This window comes from Sus scrofa, chromosome 14 (assembly GCF_054392235.1).
Source record: "Sus scrofa isolate SSC_HxYL_T2T_F1_AM1 chromosome 14, Sscrofa_HxYL_maternal_Yorkshire_Landrace_v2.0, whole genome shotgun sequence".
NCBI lineage: Eukaryota > Metazoa > Chordata > Mammalia > Artiodactyla > Suidae > Sus > Sus scrofa.
The window spans coordinates 51174320-51199545 of record NC_139396.1 but is presented as its reverse complement, the minus strand read 5'-3'; the positions used below and the strand labels follow the sequence as shown (position 1 = coordinate 51199545).

Here is a 25226-nt window from a genome sequence, read left to right as displayed (position 1 = left end):
TAACAGTTGTTGAGTTGGGGTGTTTAACATGTTAACAAATTAAGGATCTGAAAATACAAATAATACAGTGAAAGAACATTATGAAACTGTTCTAAAATTCAACAATCTTGTGGGTTGTGTGAAACCATCTCCAAGGCTACAGCCTACTCAGGAAAGGGAATGTGCCAGCTGCTTATCAAATGTTCCACCAAAACAACCATTCAACAAACAGCATATTAGATTAATAAAGACTGCTGTTTCTTTCTTTCTTTTTTTTTTTTTTTTTTTTGACTTTTTAGGGTTGCATAGGCCGCATATGGAGGTTTCCAGGCTACAGGTTGAATCAGGACCTACAACTGCCGGCCTACACCACAGCCACAGCCACAGCAACACAAAATCTGAGCCACATCTGCGACCTACACCACAAATCACGGCAACGCTGGATCCTTTAACCCACTGAGCGAGGCCAGGGATCAAACGTGCATCCTCATGGATGCTAGTCAGATTCATTTCTGCTGAGCCATGACAGGTACTCCCCAAGACTACTATTTCTAATCGAAGATGGCAAGATCCTTCTTGCTGGGAGAAACTCGCTGTCCTCAGAAAGCAGCAAGCGATGGGATGTAGACTCAACCAGTCTTTTCCATATGGAGCTGGCTTGTATCTTAAAAATTAGTATGTTATTCATTTTATGTGCAACGGACCACAGAAATGCAAAAAGCTAGGCTTGAAAATAAATGGACTAGCCCCAGGGAAGAATTAAGCGATCTCAGTGACACACAATTTGGGAGTTTCAACTTTTGGCAGGCACAACATACCAGGGTGTTCCGATGTTTTTTTTTGTCTGTTTGTTTTTTCCTAGAAGACTTATTTCCTAGTATTCACAAGTGGAGGAAAAAAAAAAGATCTCCCTACTTCTTGGACCCTTGTAAATAGCAGTGTCAATAATAAATGTTACTTTCCTGGTATTACTGGCCTTGTAATTCCTGGGGACTAGGGGTAAAGGAAGAAAGGGGTGAGGAGAAGGCAGGATGGAACCCAAACTGATCACAATGTTACCTGCCTCTGTCCTTTCTCCTAAAAGCAAGGGGCTTGTCACACTTGGCCCCACCCTAGTCCTACAGAATCAGACTCTTACGGCCAGTAAGCCAGTAAAACACAGAGCAGCCTTCATTTCATATTATAAGAACCTGTTAGAACTGAGCAGTTTGGTTTAAGCAGTAAATCACCAAACACAACATTTTTCAAGACATACAACATTTATCCATTTTTTTTTTTCACATAAGACAAAGGTCTTTCCTTAGAGAAAGGGGCCACTTGCTCAAGTTCCAAAAATTCTTTACCCAGACTGCATCCTCTCACGTGGGGAACTTAGACACTGGACAAGCAAGATGAGAGCAGAATCCTTCTGGAATCTTCAATTTTCCCCCCAATTCAGTCCATACCTAACTTACTAGCAAGCTTTTTTTCCTTAGTGAATCACCTCATTTATTCACTAGGGGAAAAACTCTTTCCAGAACATTGTTTTCACACTCTCTTCACATACACAGTTCATCAGCTGCAGAAGTACTTAATGAAATCATGTAATTATGGTAACAAAATCAGAATGAGTAGATCTGAAAGCAAACACACCTGACACTTGGTAATTACACAACTGCAGGGTGGGAGCAGAAATGTCCAGGCATTTAATAGTGATGGGGGGCATTAATCATTATATCTGATGAAGGGCTAGAGAGCACCAATTACTGGAACACTTTAGTTAAGTGGGGGGAAGTCAATTAATAGTGTCTACTGTAATTTTGAAAAGGAGCTTCCTGCTCCCCTATCCAAAAGAAAACAGCCCTTAGAAGAAAGAACTCACTCTGCTTTTCTTATGTGTAGTTTCTTGCCGGGAAAACCAACCAAAGCGTTCATTTGTTTAGTAAGGGCTTTGGGGTTTTCTCCTTTTCTCTTCCTCTTAACCACAATATCCCAGAAAAGCACATGAGAATTTTCTGGGATAGTCTTTACACAGGTGCAGATAAGAAAATGCCCACCCAGGTAGATCCCAGGTGTGTATCAAGACTACATCTTTTAGCAATTTTGCTTTTACCTTTAAAATACATTAGGACATGAACTTTCCAACACCTGACTTAAGAATTCAGTTTAATAGATAAAATTTACTTTCACATGACTGAAATTATTCATCTTCTACTCAGTATGAGAAAATGCTATTCTAATAACGAGGTTTTGTGGGGTTTTTTAGTCCATGGGTAGAGAAAGGGATTAGTCAAAGGAGAATCAGATACTCTAAATTATTCTACTTAAATTTCACAACAGGAGTTATGTTATGGCTCAGTGATAACAAACCCAACTAGTATCCATGAAGACACAGGTTTGATCCCTGGCCTCACTCAGTGGGTTAAGGATCTGGCATTGCCATGAGCTGTGGTATAGGTCGCAGACGCAGCTTGGATCCCAAGTGGCTGTGGCATAGGCTGGTGGCTGCAGCTCTGATTCGACCCCTAGCCTGGGAACTTTCATATGCCAATTATAACTGATTTAAGGAATAAAATGTTCTAACTAAAAGAACTGCCTAGATACTTAAGACTTGCCCATTTTCCAAAAAATTATTACATGTTGGTATTTGAACTGTTGTTCATTCAAAGATGTTTAATTGCAATACAATTTATGAAAGCAAAAAACCCAGCACCTAAATTTCCAATAATAGGGATGGTCACATAAATTATGGCATACCCACATGATGAAATAACATACAGCCATAAAAAATCACATCATGTAAGAATCTTCCGACAAAAAAATAAGAAAATGTCCAGAGCATAACTTTAGGTTAAAAAACAATACAAAACAGGAGTTCCCATCGTGGTTCAGGGGTTAACAAACCCGACTGGCATCCATGAGGTTGCAGGTTTGATCCCTAGCCTTGCTGTGGCTCTGGAGTAGGCGGGTGGCTACAGTTTCAATTCAACTCCTAGCCTGGGAACCTCCATATGCCGCAGTGCGGCCTTAAAAAGACCAAAAACAAAAAAAAAAAAAACAAAAAAACAAACCTCTAGAATACAGAAGGATCCCAGTGGGAGACAACAAGTAAAGAAAACATAAAATGTTTAACAATGTTTATCCCTGAGCAGTGGTATTACGTGCGACACTTTTCTTCTTTATAGTTTTCTGTACTTTCAAATTTTTCTATAATAAACAAGCTAAAAAATTTTTCATTTTTAAAGGTTTTGACAATTGGGATCATAAATTTTAAATACTATATTACTTTCTTGCCTTCTTAGAGTATCTGAAAGTAGGATAGCCTTTGATGAGAAAATCGTCAAACACCAAGTAACTATAGTGCCGCCTGGATAAACCAATACCCCTGGGCTGTGGAAGCAGATGGATACATTTATCCCCTTAAATAAGCATTTGCCAAAGTGTACCCCAGGGAACCTAGCCCCACGAGATTGATTGACTGAGTTTGACTGAGTTCTGTCATGTAGTAAGTGTGGGAAATACTGTGACACACGCTGGCAGGAAGAACCAAACCAAACAAAGCAAAGCAAAACCTCTCTTATTTAGCCACTGATTTCCCACGTTTCTTAACCATGGAACCCCTTTTGATGTAATCACCATTAGTAGCCACAGAATTAGGCAAACATACCCTAAAATCAAACAGTCCCAACTACTTCATTAACAACTATCAAAGAAGTTCCCGTTGTGGCTCAGCGAACCTGACTAGTATCCATGAGGATGTGGGTTTGATCACAGGCCCTGCTCAGTGAGTTAAGTATCAGGTGTTGCCATGAGCTTCCGTGTAGGTCGAAGACGAGGCTCAGATCCTGGATTGCAGTGGCTGTGGCGTAGGCCAGCAGCTATGGCTCGGATTTGACCCCTAGCCTGGGAACTTCATCTGCTCCAGGGCAGCCCTAAAAAGCAAAACGAAACAAAACAAAAAAACCAATCAATTATCACAGCTTCATTTACTGGGCGTTTATTATTGTCACGTGCTATGTTTCAGCCTTTACAAACATTATTTTATTTAATCCTCCAAAAAACTTGTAAGGATGGTATCTTAATACTCCCATTTTAAAGATGAGGAAACTGACATTTAGGAAGGTTAATCTGTGTCCAAAATCTAGCGACCCAAATCCTATCTTAATCACTATGCTTAACAAAGCTGATCTTACATTTTTTGTGCAGCTTCATTTATTTCTCGATGGTATAACTGGCTCTACTAGCTTCCCTCTACACCCTTTAAAAATCTGTCACTTGGAAGTTCCCGTTGTAGCTCAGCGGTAACGAACCCGACTACTTCCATGAGCATGTGGGTTCGATCTCTGTAACAAACCCGACTACTTCTATGAGCATGTGGGTTTGATCCCTGGCCTCGCCCAGTGGGTTAAAGATCCAGCGTTGCCATGAGCTATGGTGTAGGTTGAAGACATGGCTCGGATCCAGCATTGTGGCTATGGCACAAGCCAGCAGCTGTAGCTCTGATTAGACCCCTAGACAGGGAACTTACATATGTCACAAGTGTGGCCCTAAAAAGCACAACAAACCAACCAAAAAAAAAAAAAAAAACCCTACCACATACCACCAAACGTAAGTTGCATGTTGACTTCAGAGATGTTAAAGTGTGAACAAATGTGTCGTAAAATCAATAAAGTATGATACGAAAAAACAAAAATAAAAACCTGTCACTGATAGATAAGCCACAGGACCAAACACGTTATTTGAACTGTATGTAAAGCAAAACCCAGCAGGCTATGCACAGTGTAAGTAAGCCCTTCAAGTCAGAGATTTTGGCTGGCTGAAAATCTTTTTTATCAGTCCTCTTTCAGCCTTCTAATGGATCTCCCTGCTTTCTGGTCTTACTCCTCAAATCCATCCTCCCCTGGCTGCCTAAACCATCTACATAAATTGCCCAGTATGTCCACACCACTCGCTGGCTTAAAATCCACCACTGGCTCAAAAAAAAAAAAAAAGAAAAAAAAAATCCTCCAGTGGTTCCCTCTGACTGGAGGGTGAAGCCCAAGCTCCCTCAGCAAACTCAGGGCATCTGGTCTCTGCCTGCCTTTCTAGCCTCGTATCCGACCCCACCCCACATGCCCAGTCCCCTCCGCAAGGCCAGCAATATTCCCTGCACACTTCCTCTGCCTCTCTCCCCTGTGCCTGTTCCTGCTGCCCAGCCCCATGCCTGGAAGCCCTTCTCCCTCATTACCTGGTTAACTCATCCTTCGATCCCAGCCCATGAGTCATCTCCTCCAGGAAACATTCCTGGTGAAGTCCCCCAGCCCCGCCAGGGAGCGCTGGGTCTCCCTCCCACTAGGGCGTGTCCTCACCTCTACTGTTTCACATGTACACTGTTTTGTGAAATCGGTTTTTGCATACCTGCACAATCCCAAAAGATGAAAACTCTGTGGCTTAGTGGTTTCACATCCTCAAGGTGTTCCATAAAGGTTGAGTAAATGAATAAACTTCCTCGACCTCAGCTGTGCTCATATTAATGAAAGCTGCTGTCCGATGGCAAACATTAATTAGCACCTACTCTGTCCCTGTTCCAACCCTGGCCCTGGGCTATGGCTATGAACATAACCTCAAGGTGCCATTAGCTAACCTTGGAAATAATAAAAGATTTGATTTGAAAGAAATATTAACTATGACACTGTCTATAATATAACAACTATTCAAACATCTGCTTTTCACACACTCTCCTTGGTACAACAAACAATGTGGCTCACAATTCCATGAGAAATGCTTTTTAAAAGCTTTCCCCCAATACGCTGCCATGTAACCTACTGACAGCAAAGCTACATCTACCACTCTACTTCCACTCTTTCCTATGAAGAAACTCTGCAAAGAGCTTCCCTCTGTCTTTGTTCCACTGGGTAAGATCGTTTTCCTGGATAATGATGGGATCGGAAAACCCCACAGCTGAGGAAGGATATACACCAGCCAGAACTCTTGCCTCAGCGTGTTCTGAGCCTCAGAGTTCACACCTGTGAGCGCTGGCTGACACACAGGTCATTATAGATAACTCTGCACTGCTACCTGGCATAATCCCCATAGCAACGTTCTGCGACAAATACTGTGATAAAAGTCAAATCTACAACAAAGTTGGCTTAGCTTGAGAGCGCCTCAATTCTGCACATGACAATGAGGCTAAACAAGTTCGGCCTGCTTCTGGGTTCCTCTTTTGACTAATCTGTAAGCATGCATAACAGGATGTCAATTTCTTTGCAATGTCAAAGCATCAGACCCCTTTCTCCCTGTCCTTCAACGGCACCTTTCTCTCAACCTACCAGTTAGTGGTCTTTCAAACTTTTATATTCTCCTTGATTTCAACAAGCCCTTGGAGAAGGAAGCCCCACATTTGTTATCTCAAAGCAGACTGTTCCCATGGGCTCCAGAACCACACTCCTAACTGCCTGCCACGTGATGCTATATAACCTCCCTGCTTGTCCCCCACACCCAGGCTACCACGATCCCCTCCTCCTGCCTCGCTCTGGCCCACTCTCCTACTCACTTCCACTCGAAGCCCAGCTACCTCACGTGGCAGCACTAAATGGACACATCCTATGTGCCAGGCGTGTGCTAGGTGCCAAGGGCACAGGGAAGCAAGTGACTTACAAAATGTGTGTCAAGTGCCACAGAGGAGGCATACAAAGAGGCTTATGGGCGGTGTGTCTGTGACTGAGACGGGAGAGCATTGGGAAGGCAAAGCTGATGGGGTCCCTCAATGGACAGGGAAGGGGGAGGGGCAGGTCCACAAGGCCACTGACTTGTGAAGCCAGTCCAGACATCAGGGCAGCCTCTCCACACCTCTAGCCCAAATCCTAATTTCTTCTGACGAGCACTTCCGATCCCATCTTCAATCTGGTCTTCCTGAACCTCCCGACGCCAAGCCAGCCTACACTCTGCTGCCAACCTAATCTCCCTAAAGCGTTCCTCTGATCACGCTGCTATTCTGCTCCAAAAAGCCAGGGAAACTCAGTGCTACCAAATTAACCACCGCTGAGCTCACGTCCTGGCTCTCTGCCCTCACCAGCTTTATTTCTCGTCACTTCCCTTCTCACAAGCAAATCTGATCTGGCTAAAGATGGTAACTCACTGGTCATAAAACCTGTCCCATGCTTTCCTGCTCAGTGCCTGTGCTCAAGCCGTCACTCCTTCCTTAGCTCCCACTTTTGTCCGTCAAAAATACCTAATTCAAGACAGTGGCTCCCTGGAGGATCACGCTAAGGATGTAGCAGAGGGTTTTTCTCTAGCTTGGTCATGTTTTTTCCTAAGCTGCTGGCAGGTACACAGACGTTCTTTACATCATTCTACACTCTCTTACAGAAATTACTGCATTTGACCACTTATTTTCTTGCTTCTCTTTTTTTTTAAAAGGCCACCCCCATGGCGTATGGAAGTTCCCAGGCTAGTGGTTGAATGAGAGCTACAGCTTTCACCAGAGCCACAGCAATGGGGGATCCAAGCCACATCTGTGACCTACAACGCAGCTCATGGCAATGCAGGATCCTTAACCCCCTAAGTGAGGCCAGGGATCAAAACCACATCCTCATGGATACTACTCGGGTCTATTACCCCCGAACTCCTTATCACTTATTTTCCTAAATCTTACCCGCCTTTCGAAACCCACCTCTTGCAGTGAGTTCCTGTTGTGGCTCAGCAGAAACGAACCTGACTAGTATCCATGAAGACGCAGGTTCAATCCCTAGCCCTGCTCAGTGAATTAAGGACCTGGCGTTGCCGTGAGCTGTGGCATAGGCCAGCAGCTGCAGCTCTGATTCGACCCCTAGCTTGGGAACTTCACCTGTCCTTCAACATCATTTACAATGCACCTGTGGCCTTTCATATTTTCTTTTTTTTTGTTTGTTTTGTCTTTTTGCTATTTCTTTGGGCCACTCCCGCAGCATATGGAGGTTCCCAGGCTAGGGGTCGAATTGGAGCTGTAGCCACTGGCCTACGCCAGACCCACAGCAACGTGGGATCTGAGCCGAGTCTGCAACCTACACCACAGCTCACGGTAACGCCAGATCGTTAACCCACTGAGCAAGGGCAGGGACCGAACCCGCAACCTCATGATTCCTAGTCGGATTCGTTAACCACTGAGCCACAACGGGAACTCCCTTTCTTATTTTCTAACTCTCTCTCCCTCTCTCTCAGGGCCACAACGCATCATATGCAAGTTCCTGGTCCAGGAGTCGAATTGGAGCTGCAGATGAGGCCTACACTATACCACAGCCACAGCACACCAGATCTAAGCCACATCTGCAACCTACATTGCAGCTTATGGCAATGCCAGATCCTTATCCCACTGAGCAAGACCAGGGATTGAACTCGCATCCTCAGAAACATCAGGTCCTTAACCTGCTGAGCCACAACGGGAACTCCTATTCTTTCTCTCTCTTTTTTCTTGGTCTTTTGTCTTTTTAGGGCTGCACCCACGGCATATGGACGTTCCCAGGCTAGGGGTCTAATCGGGGCTGTTGCTGCCAGCCTATGCCAGAGCCACAGCAATGCCAGATCCGAGCCACGTCTTCGACCTACACCACAGCTCACAGCAACACCGAATCCTTACCCCACTGATCAAGGCCAGGGATCGAACCCATAAACTCATGGTTCCTAGTCGGATTCATTTCCGCTGCGCCATGATGGGAACTCCTCCTATTCTCTCCTCTAAAAATATTTTTTTTAAATAAATAACTGTGGTAAAATATACACAACATAAGCATTTTTAAGGGCATACTTCCAGTGGCATTAAGTATATTCACACTGTTGTGCCATTATCACCAACAACAACTTTTTTCCTTTACAATGCCTTACACACAGTAAGTGCTCCACAGCCGTGGAACTGAAATGGAATCTTCCTGAAATGGCAGCAAGGACACTATGCCTTTTAGTTTTAGCAACAAAAGCTAACAATAACAACTTACTGAGTGCCCACTCTGCACCAGGTGCCATGGTAAGCGTCTTAAATACTTGCCTCATTTAGCCCACCCAACAATCCTATGAATGGTAGCTCACCTTTATTTTCAACGGGAAAACTGCAACTGGAAAGACTGGATACTTGCCAAAGGTCACATTGCTGGTATCAAAAGCCAGTTCTGTACTATACCACCCCACTGCACTTTTAATCAATGGAAAAGAAGTGAAGAGCAATTAAATAAAATAAGGGATCAGATTTCACTAAGCCAGTCTAACAACTCTGAAAATCTAAAAAGAAAGGGAGCTGACCTCTACTGAAAGCTTGCTTCCTCTGTACCAAGTACTATCGTCACCTGCTATTTCGCTTCGCCTCACAAGTACCCAAAAAGGTAGGCATGGTGACTATCCTCACTTTACAGTGGAAGCACAGAGTTTTAAAATAATGAAGTAAGTCACAAAACACTGATGCCTTCTTTAAAAAGAAAGGTAAGATCAGATAGAATTGGATTTCAGAAAACATTCTGGGCCACAGTAATTTTTTACTGAAAGGCTAAAGTAATAGATCCACGGAAGAGAACATTTAAACATATAAGTTGAAGCCTTCACGTATACAATAATGACTGTACAACATGAACAGAAACAAACTCCAGTAAATAGACACTCAAAAGAGTTTTAGATCTTCGCTTCTAAAAACCAGTCCCACCAGCATTCAGAGCTTGTTTGAGGAAGCAGTCCCTGGATTTAAAGTAAGGTCGGTACATTTCAATGAGCCATTATGATTCATGCAGCAGCTTCGCAGCCCCGCAACAGAACACGCCTTAGGGAAACAGCTTCTTCCAGACTCTACTTTCCACAAAACAATCTGTTTTTCAGACCCTCATAGTTTTTTACATGTGGGCATTTTCACTTGCCACAGGAACAAAAATCCTTAATTTAAATCCTTAGTTAACACCAACCAATCAGCATTTCCTCAGAAAGCACACTGGGAGAAGTGACCCAAGAGGTGCGGTTTAGCTGCCTAATCCCCTAAGCGACAGTTCCTTTTAAGGGAGTGCCCTGCAAATCCAATGGGGTTAACGTGGACAGATAGAGACAGGCGCATTCCACTGCCATGTAAAAATAACTTCAAATAAAAATAAAAACGTGTGCATAAGAAACATCAGCCCAGAGCAATAGGAAAGACCCTAAAACCACTAGGGATACACTACAACTGCAGGCAGACAAGAGGAACAGGAAAAGATAAACCCACGGGCGGAGAAAATGAGAATGTCTACAGCTCTGACATGATTTGAATCTAGTCTCCAGCTGGACGAAAGCTCAGATGTCACAATTAAAACAATGTAAGAGAAGCATAATGCGCAGCTGTATTTAAACCTAACAGCGAATGCCTTCAAACCTAGCCACACTTTCCAGTTGCCACAAAATAGCCCCTCAGGCTTGAAGAAGCCTTACTCTACAATTTAAAACACTTCCTTCTGCCAATTTAAAAAAAAAGAAAGAAAGAAAGGCTTTCGTTCGGGGTAAGAGATTCTACGCTATGAAAGCCCTGTTCCACTTACTGTCTCATCCTTGTCCTACTGAAATAATCATTTTGACCACAGCAAGGTAAAATGTTTCTTAGGGTAATGGCAAAATTTACTGTAAATTACTGAAATAAGACCCTAATAACTGGTTGGGATGGTCTGTATTCATGACTGTCAGTGGTCTTTTTTTAGAACTACAAATGACTGCTAATTACAATTACTCTTTGTTGAGCACTAACTACATGCCCTGTTAAAGAGTTAACTAACTACCTGCGGAGTAATTTAACTTAACCATGTGGTCTAATCAGGAGGCGTCAGTGCTCAGATGCACTCTCTCACATAATCCCCACACTGATTCTAAGAAATAAGTATTTCCATATATTCTTCCCCAGCAGAGGCTCACAGAGGTGAAGTGACTTGCCAACAGTCACACAGCTGAGAAGTGGCTGGGTCCAGCCTGGAATATATGATTCCAGAGCCCGAACAATTAACACCTCATTTGGTGCCATTTGGCCAAGAGTGGACAGTTCACAAAGTGTTTTCTTCTATGTGTCTCACAGCCACCCCAAAATAAACCGAAACATGACATCAGCAGCCGAGTGAAACCACCATGGCCAAAATCCCGGTTGTTCACATTACACCTGTTCTTTCAGAAAAGCACCACATGACCAGGGCAACCTCGGCTAGCTGAGCTACCTGGCTAAAGTATTTTGGTCTGCACATTCAGTTTCCTTGTTTTAAAAGCACTACACCCTGAAGAATAAACTTCTTCGGAGTAATTTAACTTAACCATGTGGTCTAATCAGGAGGAGTCAATCCGTATTTGTATAGGGTGCTCTGGTATGAAGGTCACCTTTACTCCAAAAAAAAAAAAAAAAAAAGTCCTAATTTGCCTAACCCTTTAAGTAATAATCTCCTGTTTCTGAGGTAGAGGAAACAAGTGACACTGTCCCTAACAAAGTCAGCAGAATGACTTGACTCCACAATCTTCCCTCCACTAACAGGCAGTTTTTTTCTATTAATGTTCTACTAATACAACTACAGTACTCTGTTTTTACTTAAACTGGATAGTCACATATAATAAAATAACTTGTAGGCAGTGTTACATATTAGAGAAACATACCTATCATTTCATTATTAAACTAGAAAGACGCCTGCTGGCAATCAACAAAAGGTCTCCCGGCAACTGAAGAACAGAGAAACTCGGCAAAGATTTTCTTTCTTTTGGGACATGAAACTCTCATTCAGTCAAGAAAGATGGATTTTGTCACTTATTATTCTCTAAAATGGAAAGTGCCACATGGAGACCAAAAATGGGGTAAATTGCATCTCAGAGCAATGTTATATGTGCCAAGTTACAAAGCCCGTGAATACAAGGGGTGGATTAATGGAAAGACTGATACCATCTTACTACAGTGGCCTCTCTGTAGCTCAGGACAATGATCTGTTGAGGGTTTTCCAGTGATTTTGAATGTGCCTCCATACAAGCCCCCTTTTAAGGGGGCTGGCTCACTGCTGAACAATCCCTCTCCGGAAAGAAAGCCAAAAGCCCCCACACAGGCTTCTGGGTGAGAAGCTCAGCCCTGTAGGCGTGGGAAGGCTCAGGCTTTAGAAGACAAAGGAGTAGGAGTGGGAGATGGGCTAGGGAAAACTGGATCAGCCTGGGTCCACCTGCCTGGAGAAGACCCAGACTCACAGGATTGGACTTTCAGGGAATGAGTTCAAAAGGGCTAGGAGAAAGGACAAAAAGGAAGCAAACACTGCCAACGCAAGAGTGAAGTCAGCTACCCCTGAGAACAAACCACACCACAGGGATGGAGTGAGACAACCAGAAACAGCGAAGGGCATGTACCTTCCCGAGATTGGGCGGCCCCTCTACTATCAAAGAGGTGGAGGTTGGCTGTTAGCCCTCCCCCGCTTTAGCTTCTCCCAAAAACCATCTCCAGGAGTCCTCCTTGGCCCCAAGAAGGAAGGACCCTGTGGGGCAAAGCAACCGTACTAGAATTACCACATTCCCTTCTTCCATGGAGGGGGGCAACTCTTCCCAGTAAGGGGATCTTGCTGCCACCCTGAGGCCCATCCACAAGACAGAGGAGAATAAGCCCCTGGGATAAGGCTGTTAAGACTGAGACCCCTTCCAAATGAAGTCAGACCCTGCAGTGCCCCTCTGACACTGAGGGACCTTTAGACACACAGATGGGTCAAATCTGAACCTGGGAAGTTGGTGGCCTTCTACCTCCCACTTGGGAGATCCCTGCCCAACCCTAAAGCCCATCTCAGAACTACCTCTTCAGACATAGCTACAGACACTCCGCCCCCAAAACTCATCCTGGACCCCCAATCCTCTAAGATTTATATCTAGCTAGTCCACTCAAGCCCCTCCAAATCTATTCTTAGACCCCAATAACTACTGATTCCGCCATACCCCTCAACCTTCCCCTCAAACACTCCCACGCCTGCCCAGACCTAGCCCTCGGCCCCCTCCCTCAGTCCAGTCCCAGGCTCCCCTAATCCTCGACTACCGCCCTCCCCACCCTGTCCAACCTAGTCTCGACACCCTAATTCCCTCCTCCAGACTCGGCCACAGCCCTCCACGTCCCAAATGCCCATTCCAGGCTGTCTAATCCCCGCTCAACTCCCTGTGTCGGGTCCTCGGCCTGAGGACCCTAGCCGCCTCCTCAAGCCCCGTCCCGGGACGCTTTCCCCAGCTCCACCCCAGCCTCGGTCCCTTCATCCCCGACCCCGTCACAAGCTCCCCCATTTCCCATCCCAGGCAACCCAACCTAACTTGAGGCACCGCGACCGCCTCGGGCCACCACCAGCCCGCCGCCGGACCCCGCGCCCCCCCCGCGAGGCCCCGCCGCCGCCGCCGCCTCAAGCCCCGTCTCGGCTCACCTCCTCCATCTTCTGCACCATCTCTGTCAGCTGCCCCTCGTCTTCCAGCAGCTCGTTGAGCTGCATCAGTGACAGCCCGGCGAACCGAGCTTCGCTCCCGGCGCCAGCCATCCCAGCGTACCGGCCGCCGCCGCCACCGCCGCCGTTGCAGCTCTGGCCGCCAGGATCCCGGACCGGAAGCGCTGCCCGCAAAGCCCGCCCACGGCGGGGGGGGGCACGTGACGCCAGACCCGGGCCGTGACGTCATCGCCGCGCGGGCGGGCGGACGTGACGTAGAAAGCTGAGCACCTGGCGCGACCCGTGCTAGGGGTCGGGCGGTCCTCCCTGGAAAGGGTGAGGGCTTCTAAGGAAAGGGGATGAGACCTGGGATGGGTTTGTGACCCAGCGAGTGGCGGCAATGATGTCACTGTGGCACAGGAGAGTGGGCAATGATGTCATGAGAGCTTTTCCTCAAGGGAGGGAAACGCTGAGATCCAAAGAAAGCAGGCAGGATTTTCCTTCTGGTGCAGCAGAAATGAATCTATTATCCATGAGAATGCAGTTCGATCCCTGACCTTGCTCACTCGGTCGGGGATTCTGCGTTGCCTTGAGCTGTGGTGTAGGTCGCAGACGTGGCTAAAGTCCCCCGTTTCTGTGGCTTCTGTGGCATAGGCCAGCAGCTGTAACTGATTCGACCCCTAGCCTGAGAACTTCCATGTGCCCGGGGTGCGGCCCTAAAAAACAAAAAAAAAATAAACAAAAAACAAATAAGACAGTGGATGGATGTTCCTGCAGCCTAAGCCCAGCCTGACTCAGGGAACCACAAAGAAGGGGACTTTATAGGGAAACAAGTTTAGATGCCTTTGGTTCCTTGGAATTGTGGAGCTACCAAGTCATTCATTTCACATATTTGTTAAGACCTACCATGTGGACTAGGAATTGGGTTTAGAGTTCTAAATAAAATAAAAAGGACCCCTGCTTAACATGGAGCTGACAGACAGACAAAGCAAACAAAAAACAAAATGATTGTAAACTGGAAGCATGCAAAGAAGGAAATGAATGCTGAAACAGGGAAGACCTCTTTAGAAATTTAGAACATTCTTTAGAAAGAAAACTTTTTTAGAAAGTTCTTTAGAGTAGTGAAAGATGGCCCTCTCAGAGAAGATGACTTGCAAGGAGATCTGAAGGGTGGAACCAGCTGCCATTCCTGTAGGAAGCCCAAGGCACAAGACCAGCATGGGCAAAGGCCCTGAGTCAAGACTAGCCTGGTACATTAAAGGAATGGCAGAAAACCAGTATGGCTGGAGCATGGTGAGCAAGCCGCACCGAGTGGCTGCTTTGCACCACCTCAGAAGTTGGTGTCTAGACATCCAGGTAGGCCAAGCTGTGCTCTTTCAGAAATGACATGATTGGGAGTTCCCGTCGTGGCGCAGTGGTTAACGAATCCGACTAGGAACCATGAGGTTGCGGGTTCGGTCCCTGCCCTTGCTCAGTGGGTTAACGATCCGGCGTTGCCGTGAGCTGTGGTGTAGGTTGCAGACACGGCTCGGATCCCGCGTTGCTGTGGCTCTGGCGTAGGCCGGTGGCTACAGCTCCGATTCAACCCCTAGCCTGGGAACCTCCATATGCCGCGGGAGCGGCCCAAGAAATAGCAACAATAATAACAACAACAACAACAACAACAACAAAAAGACAAAAGACAAAAAAAAAAAAAAAAAAAAAGAAATGACATGATTTAGGGTGCCATTGCTCAGTATCCTCGGTGTCTAGAAGCCTCTCAAGATCTAAGAGTCTAGGAACTCATTATCCTGCTTTGGAATCTGCCACAGTTCTAGTTGGAAGAAACCAAAATCTGAGGTTAACCCGCTACAGCCTCCTCATTTTACACATCAAGAAACTGAGGCCCTGGAAGGAGGAAGTTTTTGGGTTTTTCCCAAATCAAATAATTGGCCAATCTTCTGGCTCCCAGTCTGGAATCCGCCACGCTGGCACCCTACTACACTGACCTCGTCACATAACTCAGCAGTGAGCACAGTCGAGGCATTCAGTAAACGCTTATTGGCTGACTGATGAGCTTTGTGTATGAAGATGATGTCTCTGCTTCCCCATCCAGAGAACATAAGGTCTGAGTTGTCTGCCCATACATTAGATTGGGCTCCACTGACCCGTTGTCTCTCTCCTTCTAGCCCCTGTGACTAAGGGCACCCATTTGTAGAAAATGAGGAAAACGAGAGCAAGCATTTCCTACTATCTGTAAACAAAAAGTTCTATTGAATTCAAAAAAGGGCACTCAGTCCTTTTCTTTCTTTGAGCTTGTTATATTGGGTCCAAAAATGTGCCTTTCAGGAAGAAAAACCACGATAAAGAGGAAGTAGAAAGTCAAGTTTAGGCAGCTCTGATTAGACCCCTAGCCTGGGAACCTCCATATGCCGCAGGTATGGCCCTATAAAGACAAAAGACAGGAGAAATAGAAGAAAGAAAGAAAGTCAAGTTTAGGACCATGGTACTCACTCAAGCTTTGTTGTGTTTTTCCTGTTCTCTCCTGGAAAATAGACCTGCCAAATTGAGGTTAGGAGCTTTATTTCCAGGAAACTCACACATGAGGCTTAAGATGTTGCCCAGAAATTTCTCATAGTTCCCACAGAAGGGAAGAATAAAGTCCAGGTCACAGCACTCCACAATACAGAGAAATGAAGTGACTCATTCAAGGACACACACCAAGAACAAGCCCAGTTCTAAATGGCACACCTATATGCAGTGGCCACCAGAATGCTCAGTCTAAACAAGGTTCACAGCTCAGCCTTGCCCAGTCCTTTTATAACCCTTCTCAAACCTGCTTTCTGCCATCGACTTATTTGAGTCACACACCACTTCCTTTGTCAAACAGGGCAAACCACAGAAATACCTTGTTCTGCTGCTCTAAAAACTTCTCATTGCTCTCAAAAGTGGTTGAGAGAAGAAAAGAAACATCAGAAAATCCTTGCATTGGTGTCAAAACCTGTTAATTGAAATGCGTGGGTAAGCCTGTACCTTTCCCTCTTTCTCTTTTTTGTCTTTTTAGGTCTGTACCTGTAGCATATGGAAGTTCCCAGGCTAGGGCTCGAATTAGAGCTGCAGCTGCCAGCCTACACGGCAGCCACAGCAACACCAGATCCTTAACCCACTGAGTGGGGCCAGGGATCAAACCCATATCTTCATGGATACTAGTCAGTCATCTGATGAGCCACGACAGGAGCTCTACCCTTTTTTTCCTTTTGTTAACTGATGTTGGGATTTCTCTGCAAACCTACGCCTGCCTATGATATTTGCCCATTCATGAAGATTTTGCTCTGGCAAATCAAGGGCAATGTATGTATGTGCCAGGGCTTCTGTCTCAATGGAAGTATTGTTATTACTTAGAAATGAATATCCTGGAGTTCCCACTGTAGTGCAGAGGAAAGGAATCCGACTGGTATCCATGGCCTCACTCATTTGTTCGGGGATTTGGGGTTGCCATGAGCTGTGGTATAGGTCGCAGATGAGGGTCAGATCCCATGTTGCTGCGGCTGTGGCTGTGGCCAGCAGCTGCAGCTCCGAATTGACCCCTAGCCTGGGAACTTCCATATGCCTTGGATATGGCCCTTAAAAAAAAAAAAAAAGAAAGAAAGAAAGAAAAGAAATGAATCTTCTGTTTTGCAACATGGGGAAATAGTTTCGAAAGCACACTCCAAAAAACCCCCTGTAACCTTCACATAGTTGAGCCTTCTGATCTTCTAGCCTTGAGATTAGAATTCTTTCTCTCCAATGGAAGTTAGAATTATTCATAGATGTTTTCCAGTCTGAGGAACTGGGAGAAAATGTGTTGACTCGATGACAGGATCTCCATAGCATATGTTATGCAGCTATGTGTAGGCAGGAGAGGAATTATTCCCCAAGGCAGCAGGTAGAACAGCCATGCCCCTCTCAGCCTGATGACACCACCATTGTCATTGTCATCTACTAATATCTAAATGCCCAACATGACCAAAGCACAAATCATCAAGAAGAAAAAAAAAATCATTTTAGACACAGTCCCTACTTTGGAGAGTGAGGGAAGATTTTTAAAATTATATTTAAGGTTGATGTTATTTTGATGTGCTGTAAAGATGGAGGATGAAGGAAAGTTGGTTATTTTTGAGGTTTGCCTCCCCCCCACACCCCTCTTTTTTTGGCTGTCCCTGTGGCATATGGAAGTTCCCAGGCTAGAGATTAAATCCAGGCCCGAGCTGAGACCTATCCCACAGCTGCAGCAATACTGGATCCTTAACACACTGTGCCACAGCAGGAACTCTGCCTTTTTTTTTGTTTGTTTCTGGATTTTTCTATTTTTTGCTCTCTTGTGAGGTTTATTTAATCAACTATTACAGTCATAGAAGAAAAAAAAAAAAAGGAGGGAGAGAGAAAATATAACACTCAGAGTTCCTGTTGTGGCTCAGCAGCTAATGAACCTGACTAGTATCCATGAGGATGCGGGTTTGATCCCTGGCCTTGCTCAGTGGGTTAAGGATCAGATCCAGCGTTGCCATGAGCTGTGGTGTGGGTCACAGATGAAGCTCGGATCCTGAATTGCTGTGGCTGTGGTGTAGGCTGGCAGCTGCAGCTCCAATTTAACCTCTAGCCTGGGAACCTCCATACTCCTCGGGTGTGGCCCTAAAAAGACAAAAAAAGAAAAAAAGAAAATATAACACTCATGTAACTCCCAGGTTAAGGGCTAAATATCACAGGCACAACTGAAGCCCAAGAATCCTTTCTCCCTCTTCAGAGGGAAGCTACTGTCCTATTTATTTTACCTTACGTGTATATCTCCATAACCTTAATTTAAAAATACATACATATATACATGTATCTTTCTGCTACTTGCTTTTTTGGGGATCAGTGTTAAGTTTCTGAGATGCATCCTTGTTGATTCATGTAGTTTGTTTTGCTTGGCTGCACCAGCAGCATTCGGGAGTTTGATTCATGTAGTTTGAAACATTCTTTTTTCACATCTTTATAGTGTGCGCTTGTATATATGTATGACCATTTTTTAAATCCTTTCTTCTGTTGTTGGGTATTGACATCTTCAACGTTACTGGATATTGCTAAATTGCTTTCAGCAATGGGCCTAACCATGTTTTTTGTTTTATTGTGGTCAAGTCTACATGAAATTATACATGAAATTTACCATTTTAACTATTTTTACAGTCACAGTTCAGTGGCCTAAGTACATTCACCTTGTTGTGCAGCCGTCACCACCATCCACCTCCAGAGCTGAAACTCTATAACCATTAAGCAATAATTCCTGTTTCCCCTTTCCTCCAGCTGTCTCTAGGAATCTGGCTATACTAGGTACTTCACATAAGTGGAAGCATACAATATTTGTCCACTTGTGATTAACTGATTTCATTTACTGTCTTCATGGTTCATCCATGTTGTAGCATGTGTCAGAATCATCTTTTCAAGGGTGAATATATTCCATTATATCTAGAGACCACATTTTGTTCATCTGTCGGTGGACATTTGGGCTGTTTCCACCTTTCCTATTGTGAATAATGCTGCTATATGATCATTGGTAAATCTCTGCTTTCAATCCTTTTGGGTGTATACTCAGAAGCAGAATTGCTGGATTATATGGAATTTTTAACTTTGAGGAATCACCATGCTGTTTTTACATAATGACTGCACTGTTTTATGTTCCTACCAGCCACGCACAAGGGTTCCAGTTTCTCTGTGTCCATGTCAAACTTGTTTTCTGAAGGTTTTGTGTTTGTTTTAATAATAGCCATCCCACGCTTTTTTGTTTTGCCTTTTTTTCTGATTAGGTGTCCTTGTCCCCCCAAAAAATGAGACTTGAAGGATAACCATCACCTCATCTTTCACTTAGTGCAGGTCAAATGCAGGATGTCTGAAAAGTTCCAGAAGCCAGCTATTATATGTCAAGACAACTTTTCTGGATCTCTGACCTTCAGGAAGTAAGGTGTAGAGAGAGTCCTGGATGAGAATTGAATGTCTCTGTATATAAAAGACATGGCTCATTTTAAGACTGAGAATTTGAAAACGATGAGAGGAATGGGAAACAGATGGCTGTCAGGGGCCAGACGCCTGGGGCAGCCATCCTCCTGACATCGACATCCTTGAGTAGCCCTCTGCCTCCTTCTCCCGGGGTTGGGCTGAGTGATCAGTAGAATACAGCAGAAGTGAACTCTTCCTTTCTCACATGATGAGCTCTCGGGGAAGCTGGTTGTCCCATCAGGAGGATGTTCAAGAAGTACATATGATGAACTAAGCCCTACCAACTCCCACCCCCAGTCCAGCCTCAGAGACCCTGAACCAGAACCACCTAGCCAAGCTGCTCTGGGCTTCTTGACCCTCAGAAACCATTTGAGATAATGTTTTTTGGGAGTTCCCATGGTCTGGTGGTTAGGATTCAGTGCTTTCACCACGGAGGCCCAAGTTCAATACCTGGTCTAGGAACTGAGATCTCCCATCAAGCTGCTGCATGCCTCGGCCAACAAAAATACTAAAGAAGAGATGTTTAAAATAAAAAATGTTTGTCGTTATGCTCCCAAGTTTGGATGTAATTAAGATAACTAATTCAGGAGTTCCCACTGTGGTGCAGTAGCTTAAGAATCCAACTGCAGAGGAGTTACTGTCGTGGCTCAGTGGTTAATGAACCTAACTAGCATCCATGAGGACTCGGGTTCAGTCCCTGGCTTCGATCAGTGGGTTGAGGATCCGGCATTGCCATGAGCTGTGGAGTAGGTGGCAGACGTTGCTCAGATCCCCAGTTGCTATGACGTAGGCCTGCAGCTACAGCTTTGATTCGACCCCTAGGCTGGGAACCTCCATATGCAGTGGGTGTGGCCCTATACACACACACACACACACACACACCACCCCCCCCCAACTGCAGCGGCGAGATTCTATCCCCGGCCTGGCACAGCTGGTTAAGGATCCAACATTACCGAAGCTGCAACTCGGATTCCATCTCTGGCCCAGGAATTTCCATATGCCCCAGGTGCAGCCATTTAAAAAAAAAAAGAAGAGGAATAAGAAGTAATGCAGCACCTCTAGATTGGTCATAAGAGAGAAGGATGAATAAAGGACCATTATTATGATAAATTAAATGGCCAACACTAAGAATGGATAAGTCTGGTTGGTAAATCAGACCAATGGTATATTTAACAGCCATTCATATAAGCAGCAGAAAGACAATGAAAAAAACAATAGGAGTTAGTTAACATCATAGTAGAAAGGCAAAATATAGATGTGTCCACATACCGTGATTATATAACCAAGGACAGGAATTCCTGTTGTGGCACAGTGGAAATGAATCTGACGAGCATCCATGAGGATGTAGGTTCGATCCCTGGCCTCGCTAAGTGGGTAGGGGATCCAGTATTGCTGTGAGCCGTGGTGTAGATTGCACATATGGCTTGAATCCCATGTTGCTGTGGCTGTGGTGTAAGCTGGCAGCTGTAGTTCCCATTTAACCCCTCGCCAGGTAACTTCCATATGTATCAGGTATGGAAAAAAAAATGTATATACATAAATAACCAAGAACAAGTCATGTTTGTATATAAATGAAGTCTTTTTTTTCATTTTTGGCTACCCCAAAGCATGTGGAGTTCCCAGGCCAGGGATCAGATCCAAGCCACAGTTGTGGCACCACTGGATCCTTAACCCACTGTGCTGGGCATTGAGCCTACATCCTAGTGCTCCCAAGATGCTGCCAATCCCGTTGCACCACCACAGTAACTCCAAGACTAGACTTTAAATTGTTGGTGGATAGGACAGTAGATTAAAGTTTTTTCTTCTGAGTTATGCTGACAACTTGCATGTAGGTTTTTTTTTTTTAACAAAAATAAAAAGAAAACTGATGTTTCATTTTAGCAGTTACTGACAACTTCAGAAAAGGTTTTATTGAACATCAGTGCAAAGACCAAAATAATCACACACGTACATACACACACACACACACAAATCAAAAAATTCCTCAAACCCCAGATTTATATGCTGAGCAAACCCACAAGAAGTAAAAATGTGTTGGCTCATATACCATGAAATGGAGGAGTGCAAGTTTTCACCACCTGATTTCCTTTACACTTTCTAGTTAGTGTTGCCGAAATATTACTCTTCTCACTAATTATTAAAAAGAAGAGTTCCCACTGTGGCTCAGCAGGTTCAGACCCTGACTAGTATCCATGAGGATGCGGGTTCAATCCCTGGCCTTGCTCAGTGGGTTAAGGATCCAGCATGGCTGTGGCTGTGGCCGGCAGCTACAGTTCTGATTCAACCCTTGGCCTGGGAACTTCTATATGGAGTGGGTTCAGCCCTAAAAAGACCAAAAAAAAAAAAATTTTTTTTTTTTTAATGTTGGCTTTGCTTTTTGTACCTCTCACCAAAAACGATTCTGTTTTTCACCACTATTTCAGACAAAACCCCCAAGAGATAGTAAAGCTATTTACTCTTCAACATTCCCCTCCTGATCAACCAAGCCCATTTCACAGGGAGGATCATCTGTAAGATTGCTTAACTTTTGCTCCCCTGAAGAACAGCTTCACAGACTGTCCCTAGAGAGGACTCTAAATATTGTCAAATTCCAGAATTTTTGTTTTTCTCACCAAAATGGCCTTATGTGTTCAATATTTTGGCCTGCTTTTCCTTGACACTGCAGATAAACCACAAAGGCAGTGAACAGCCTGTTCTGGGCATGTGTGCACTGCAATTGGCTGGACAACTCCAAGAATATTAAGTTCATATTATGTCTAAGAAATTAATTTAGCTCTAAATTTCACTTCCAGCCTTGACCTGACATATGAGCAGGGGTTGTGACATTTAAGGTGATTTACATGTAGATAAAACTAGCAAGACATGATTTCCAGGCAATGTGCTTGCAGACTCTCTAGGGAGAAACTGAAACTTTCTCAAGTTGGTATTTAAAAAAAGAAACTTTATTGAGTTTGAGTTTTGGGGTTTTTTTTAAGTTATAAAATTAATTTGCATCTTTCATTTCTTAACTGAGTAATGGGTTTATTATGTTGTTCTCTCGTTTGGCGAATCTGAAATGCTTCCTAACAATATATACAACATTCAGATACTTAAAAATAATATTTGTTTACTGTGAAAACTGTCCAAACAGTAAAGATGTAATGTCAAAAAGAAATCCCACTAATCTCATATCCAGAGGCAACCACAATGAACAGTGTTGTTTTTCTTTCTAGATTTTTTTCTAAATCTAGATAAACACACACACGTGTAACGTCTTATTTAGCAGAAGTAGGATTTTACCACATACTTTGCACCTCGAAGGTTAGTACTTTTAGCCATATCTATATATCTACATATCTATATATAGGCAGGGTGGGGGGGTGTGCCAGGAAGGTCTGGGGCCAGGGATCAAACCCATACCACAGCAGCGACACAAGCTGCTGTATTGACAACACCAGATCTTAACGCTTTACCACAAGGGAAACCGCCCCCCCACCTTTTTTCCACTACAGTCTTTGTAACAGCTACGTAGCATTTCCAAATGACTTCGTGGGCATCTAGGTTTCAAGTTGTTCAATGAACTCTCCCGTACACATCTTTGAGACTTCCGTCAGTGTACACGTAGAAGTTCCTCTAATTTTTTTTTTTTTTTTTTTTTTTGGTCTTTTTGCCTTTTCTAGGGTCGCTTCCCACGGCATATGGAGGTTCCCAGGCTAGGGGTCTAATCAGAGCTGCAGCCAGCCACCAGCCTATGCCAGAGCCACAGCAACGTGGGATCTAAGCCGCGTCTGCGACCTACACCACAGCTCATGGCAACGCCGGATCCTTAACCCACTGAGCGAGGCCAGGGATCGAACGCGAAGCCTCATGGCTCCTAGTCGGATTTGTTAACCACTGCGCCACGACGGGAACTCCATCCTCTAAAATTTTTAATAAACTTCTAAAGACCAGTTTTATTAGCACCAACTCTAACCAACTGAGCTAACCAGCCACAATTAAAGGTCAGTTTTAGAGTTAACAGAAAAATTGAGATAATTCCCTTATTTTCCCTCATCCAACTTCTCATTATTAATGTCTCATATTAGTAAGCTAAACTTGCCACAATTAATGAACCTAAATATATATACATGTAATATATATATGTATATATATATACTTTTTTTTGTCCATAGGCACCCACAGCATATGCAAGTTTCCAGGCTAGGAGTCAAATCAGAGCTGCAGCTGCTGGCCCATGACACAGCCACAGCAATGCCAAATCCGAGGCTCATTTGCAATCTACACCACAGCTCACGGCAATGCCAGATCCTTAATCCACTGAGTGAGACCAGGGATCAAATCTGTATCTTCATGGGTACTAGTCAGACTGTTTCTGCTGAGTCACATGGGAACTCCTCCCACCTTATCTTTAAGTGAAGTTGTACTTCATTTAGATGTCCTTTGTTTTTATCTAATGTCCTTTTCCTGTCCCAGGATCTCATCTAAGACACCACATTAAATTTAATGATCGCATCTCCTTAGGCCCCTCCCAACTGCGGTAATGTCTCAGACTTTCTTTGGTTTTTAAGGACCTTGATGGATTTGAGGAGGACAGATATTTTATAGGTTGTCCTCTATTGGAATTTATCTAGTGTTTTGCTCGTGATTAGACTGGGGTTAGGGTTTGGGGAGGAAAGTCATGGAGGCCAAGTGCCATTGTCATCACATCACATCAAGAGCAGAGAGAACCAGACACACTATCACTGACGGTGTTGACCCCGATCACCTGTGGAGCCAGTGGTTGTCAGGTGTCTCCCTGTGAAGTTACTCCATTTGCCTCTTTTCCACACGGTCCTCTTTGGAAGGAAGTTACTAGGCATAGCCCACACCTAAGGGGTTATGCTCCCCTTACATTTTTTGGGGGGAGGTCTTTTTACAGCTGCACCTGCTGCATATGGAAGTTCCTGGGCTAGAGGTCGAGAGGGAGCTGTAGCTGCTGGCCTACATCACAGCCACAGCAACACCAGATCCAAGCTGTGTCTTTGACCTACACCACAGCTCACAGCAACACCAGATCCTTAACCCACCAAGTGAGGTCAGGGATCGAACCTGCGTCCTCATGGATACTGGTCAAGTTCTTAAGCCTCAGAGCCACAATGGGAATTCCTCCCCTCACTTTTTAATTTGTTTATTTTTGGCGGCACCCACAGCATACGGAAGTTCCCAGGCTAGGAATCAAATCCGAACTGCGGCTGTGGCAACTTAACCCACTGCACCACAACGAGGAACACCCCACTTTTTAATTTTTAAAGTCACAAAATGGTATAAAAACCAAATCCAAACAGTTGAGGAGGTAAAACAAAAACCATTGTTAATGGCCTCTTGTGTTTCCTTCCTGGAATTTTTTTTCAAGGCATATTCAAGCAACTATGTTCATACCTACCCTCCCATCCACTCCTCCACCCTTTCTAAAGGGGGATCATATTTGATCTGCATGGCATCTGTCATTTTGAAATCATGTCACTGAAGAAGAAAAATCAAAGTGACTCTCTAACAACAATTATCCCACCCGAGGAAACTTTCAAAGTCGCTAGAAGCTCACTCAGCAGATACAGCCCCCATTTACATTTTCTCCATCAGCACTGAAAACAGATTGAGCGGTTTTTTTGCCTGTTAATTCCGTGTATTTTTTTTCCCAAGTCAAGATTTGTCTCAGCAGAAGGTGTTAATTCAGGCACTAAATCTGGAACACTCTCATCACTGCGAAGTTTTGCATGTCTCATCTTCAACAGAAAATGTGCGAAGATGAGGGCTTATTCCTTACACCTCCCAGCTCCCAAGGCGGCTCTTCTCACGCTTACATCATCTCACGCTTCAGTGGGCTCCCAACCTCGTGTTCCTAGCTTCCCGGCTTCCAGAAGCCCACCTAGCGCCTCTCTTCTTTCAAGAGGGGCTGCCCTAGCT

At 44.6% G+C, this 25226-nt stretch overlaps 1 protein-coding gene across 4 annotated transcripts in view; it reads right to left on the bottom strand.

The window, feature by feature from the left end:
- VPS37B (VPS37B subunit of ESCRT-I) overlaps window positions 1-13485 on the bottom strand; it is a 31599-nt gene extending 18114 nt beyond the window's left edge. For 3 of the 4 annotated variants that reach the window (XM_084992671.1, XM_084992672.1, XM_084992670.1), the window contains exon 1: window positions 13317-13485. Coding sequence is in view for 1 of the 4 variants with exons in the window: in NM_001243371.1 (NP_001230300.1) it covers window positions 13317-13427 (111 nt within the window). In the remaining 3 variants the exon portion in view is untranslated. The remainder of the gene's footprint in view (window positions 1-13316) is intronic. The other variant, NM_001243371.1, reaches the window with a different exon arrangement.
- Window positions 13486-25226: the final 11741 nt, after the last annotated feature.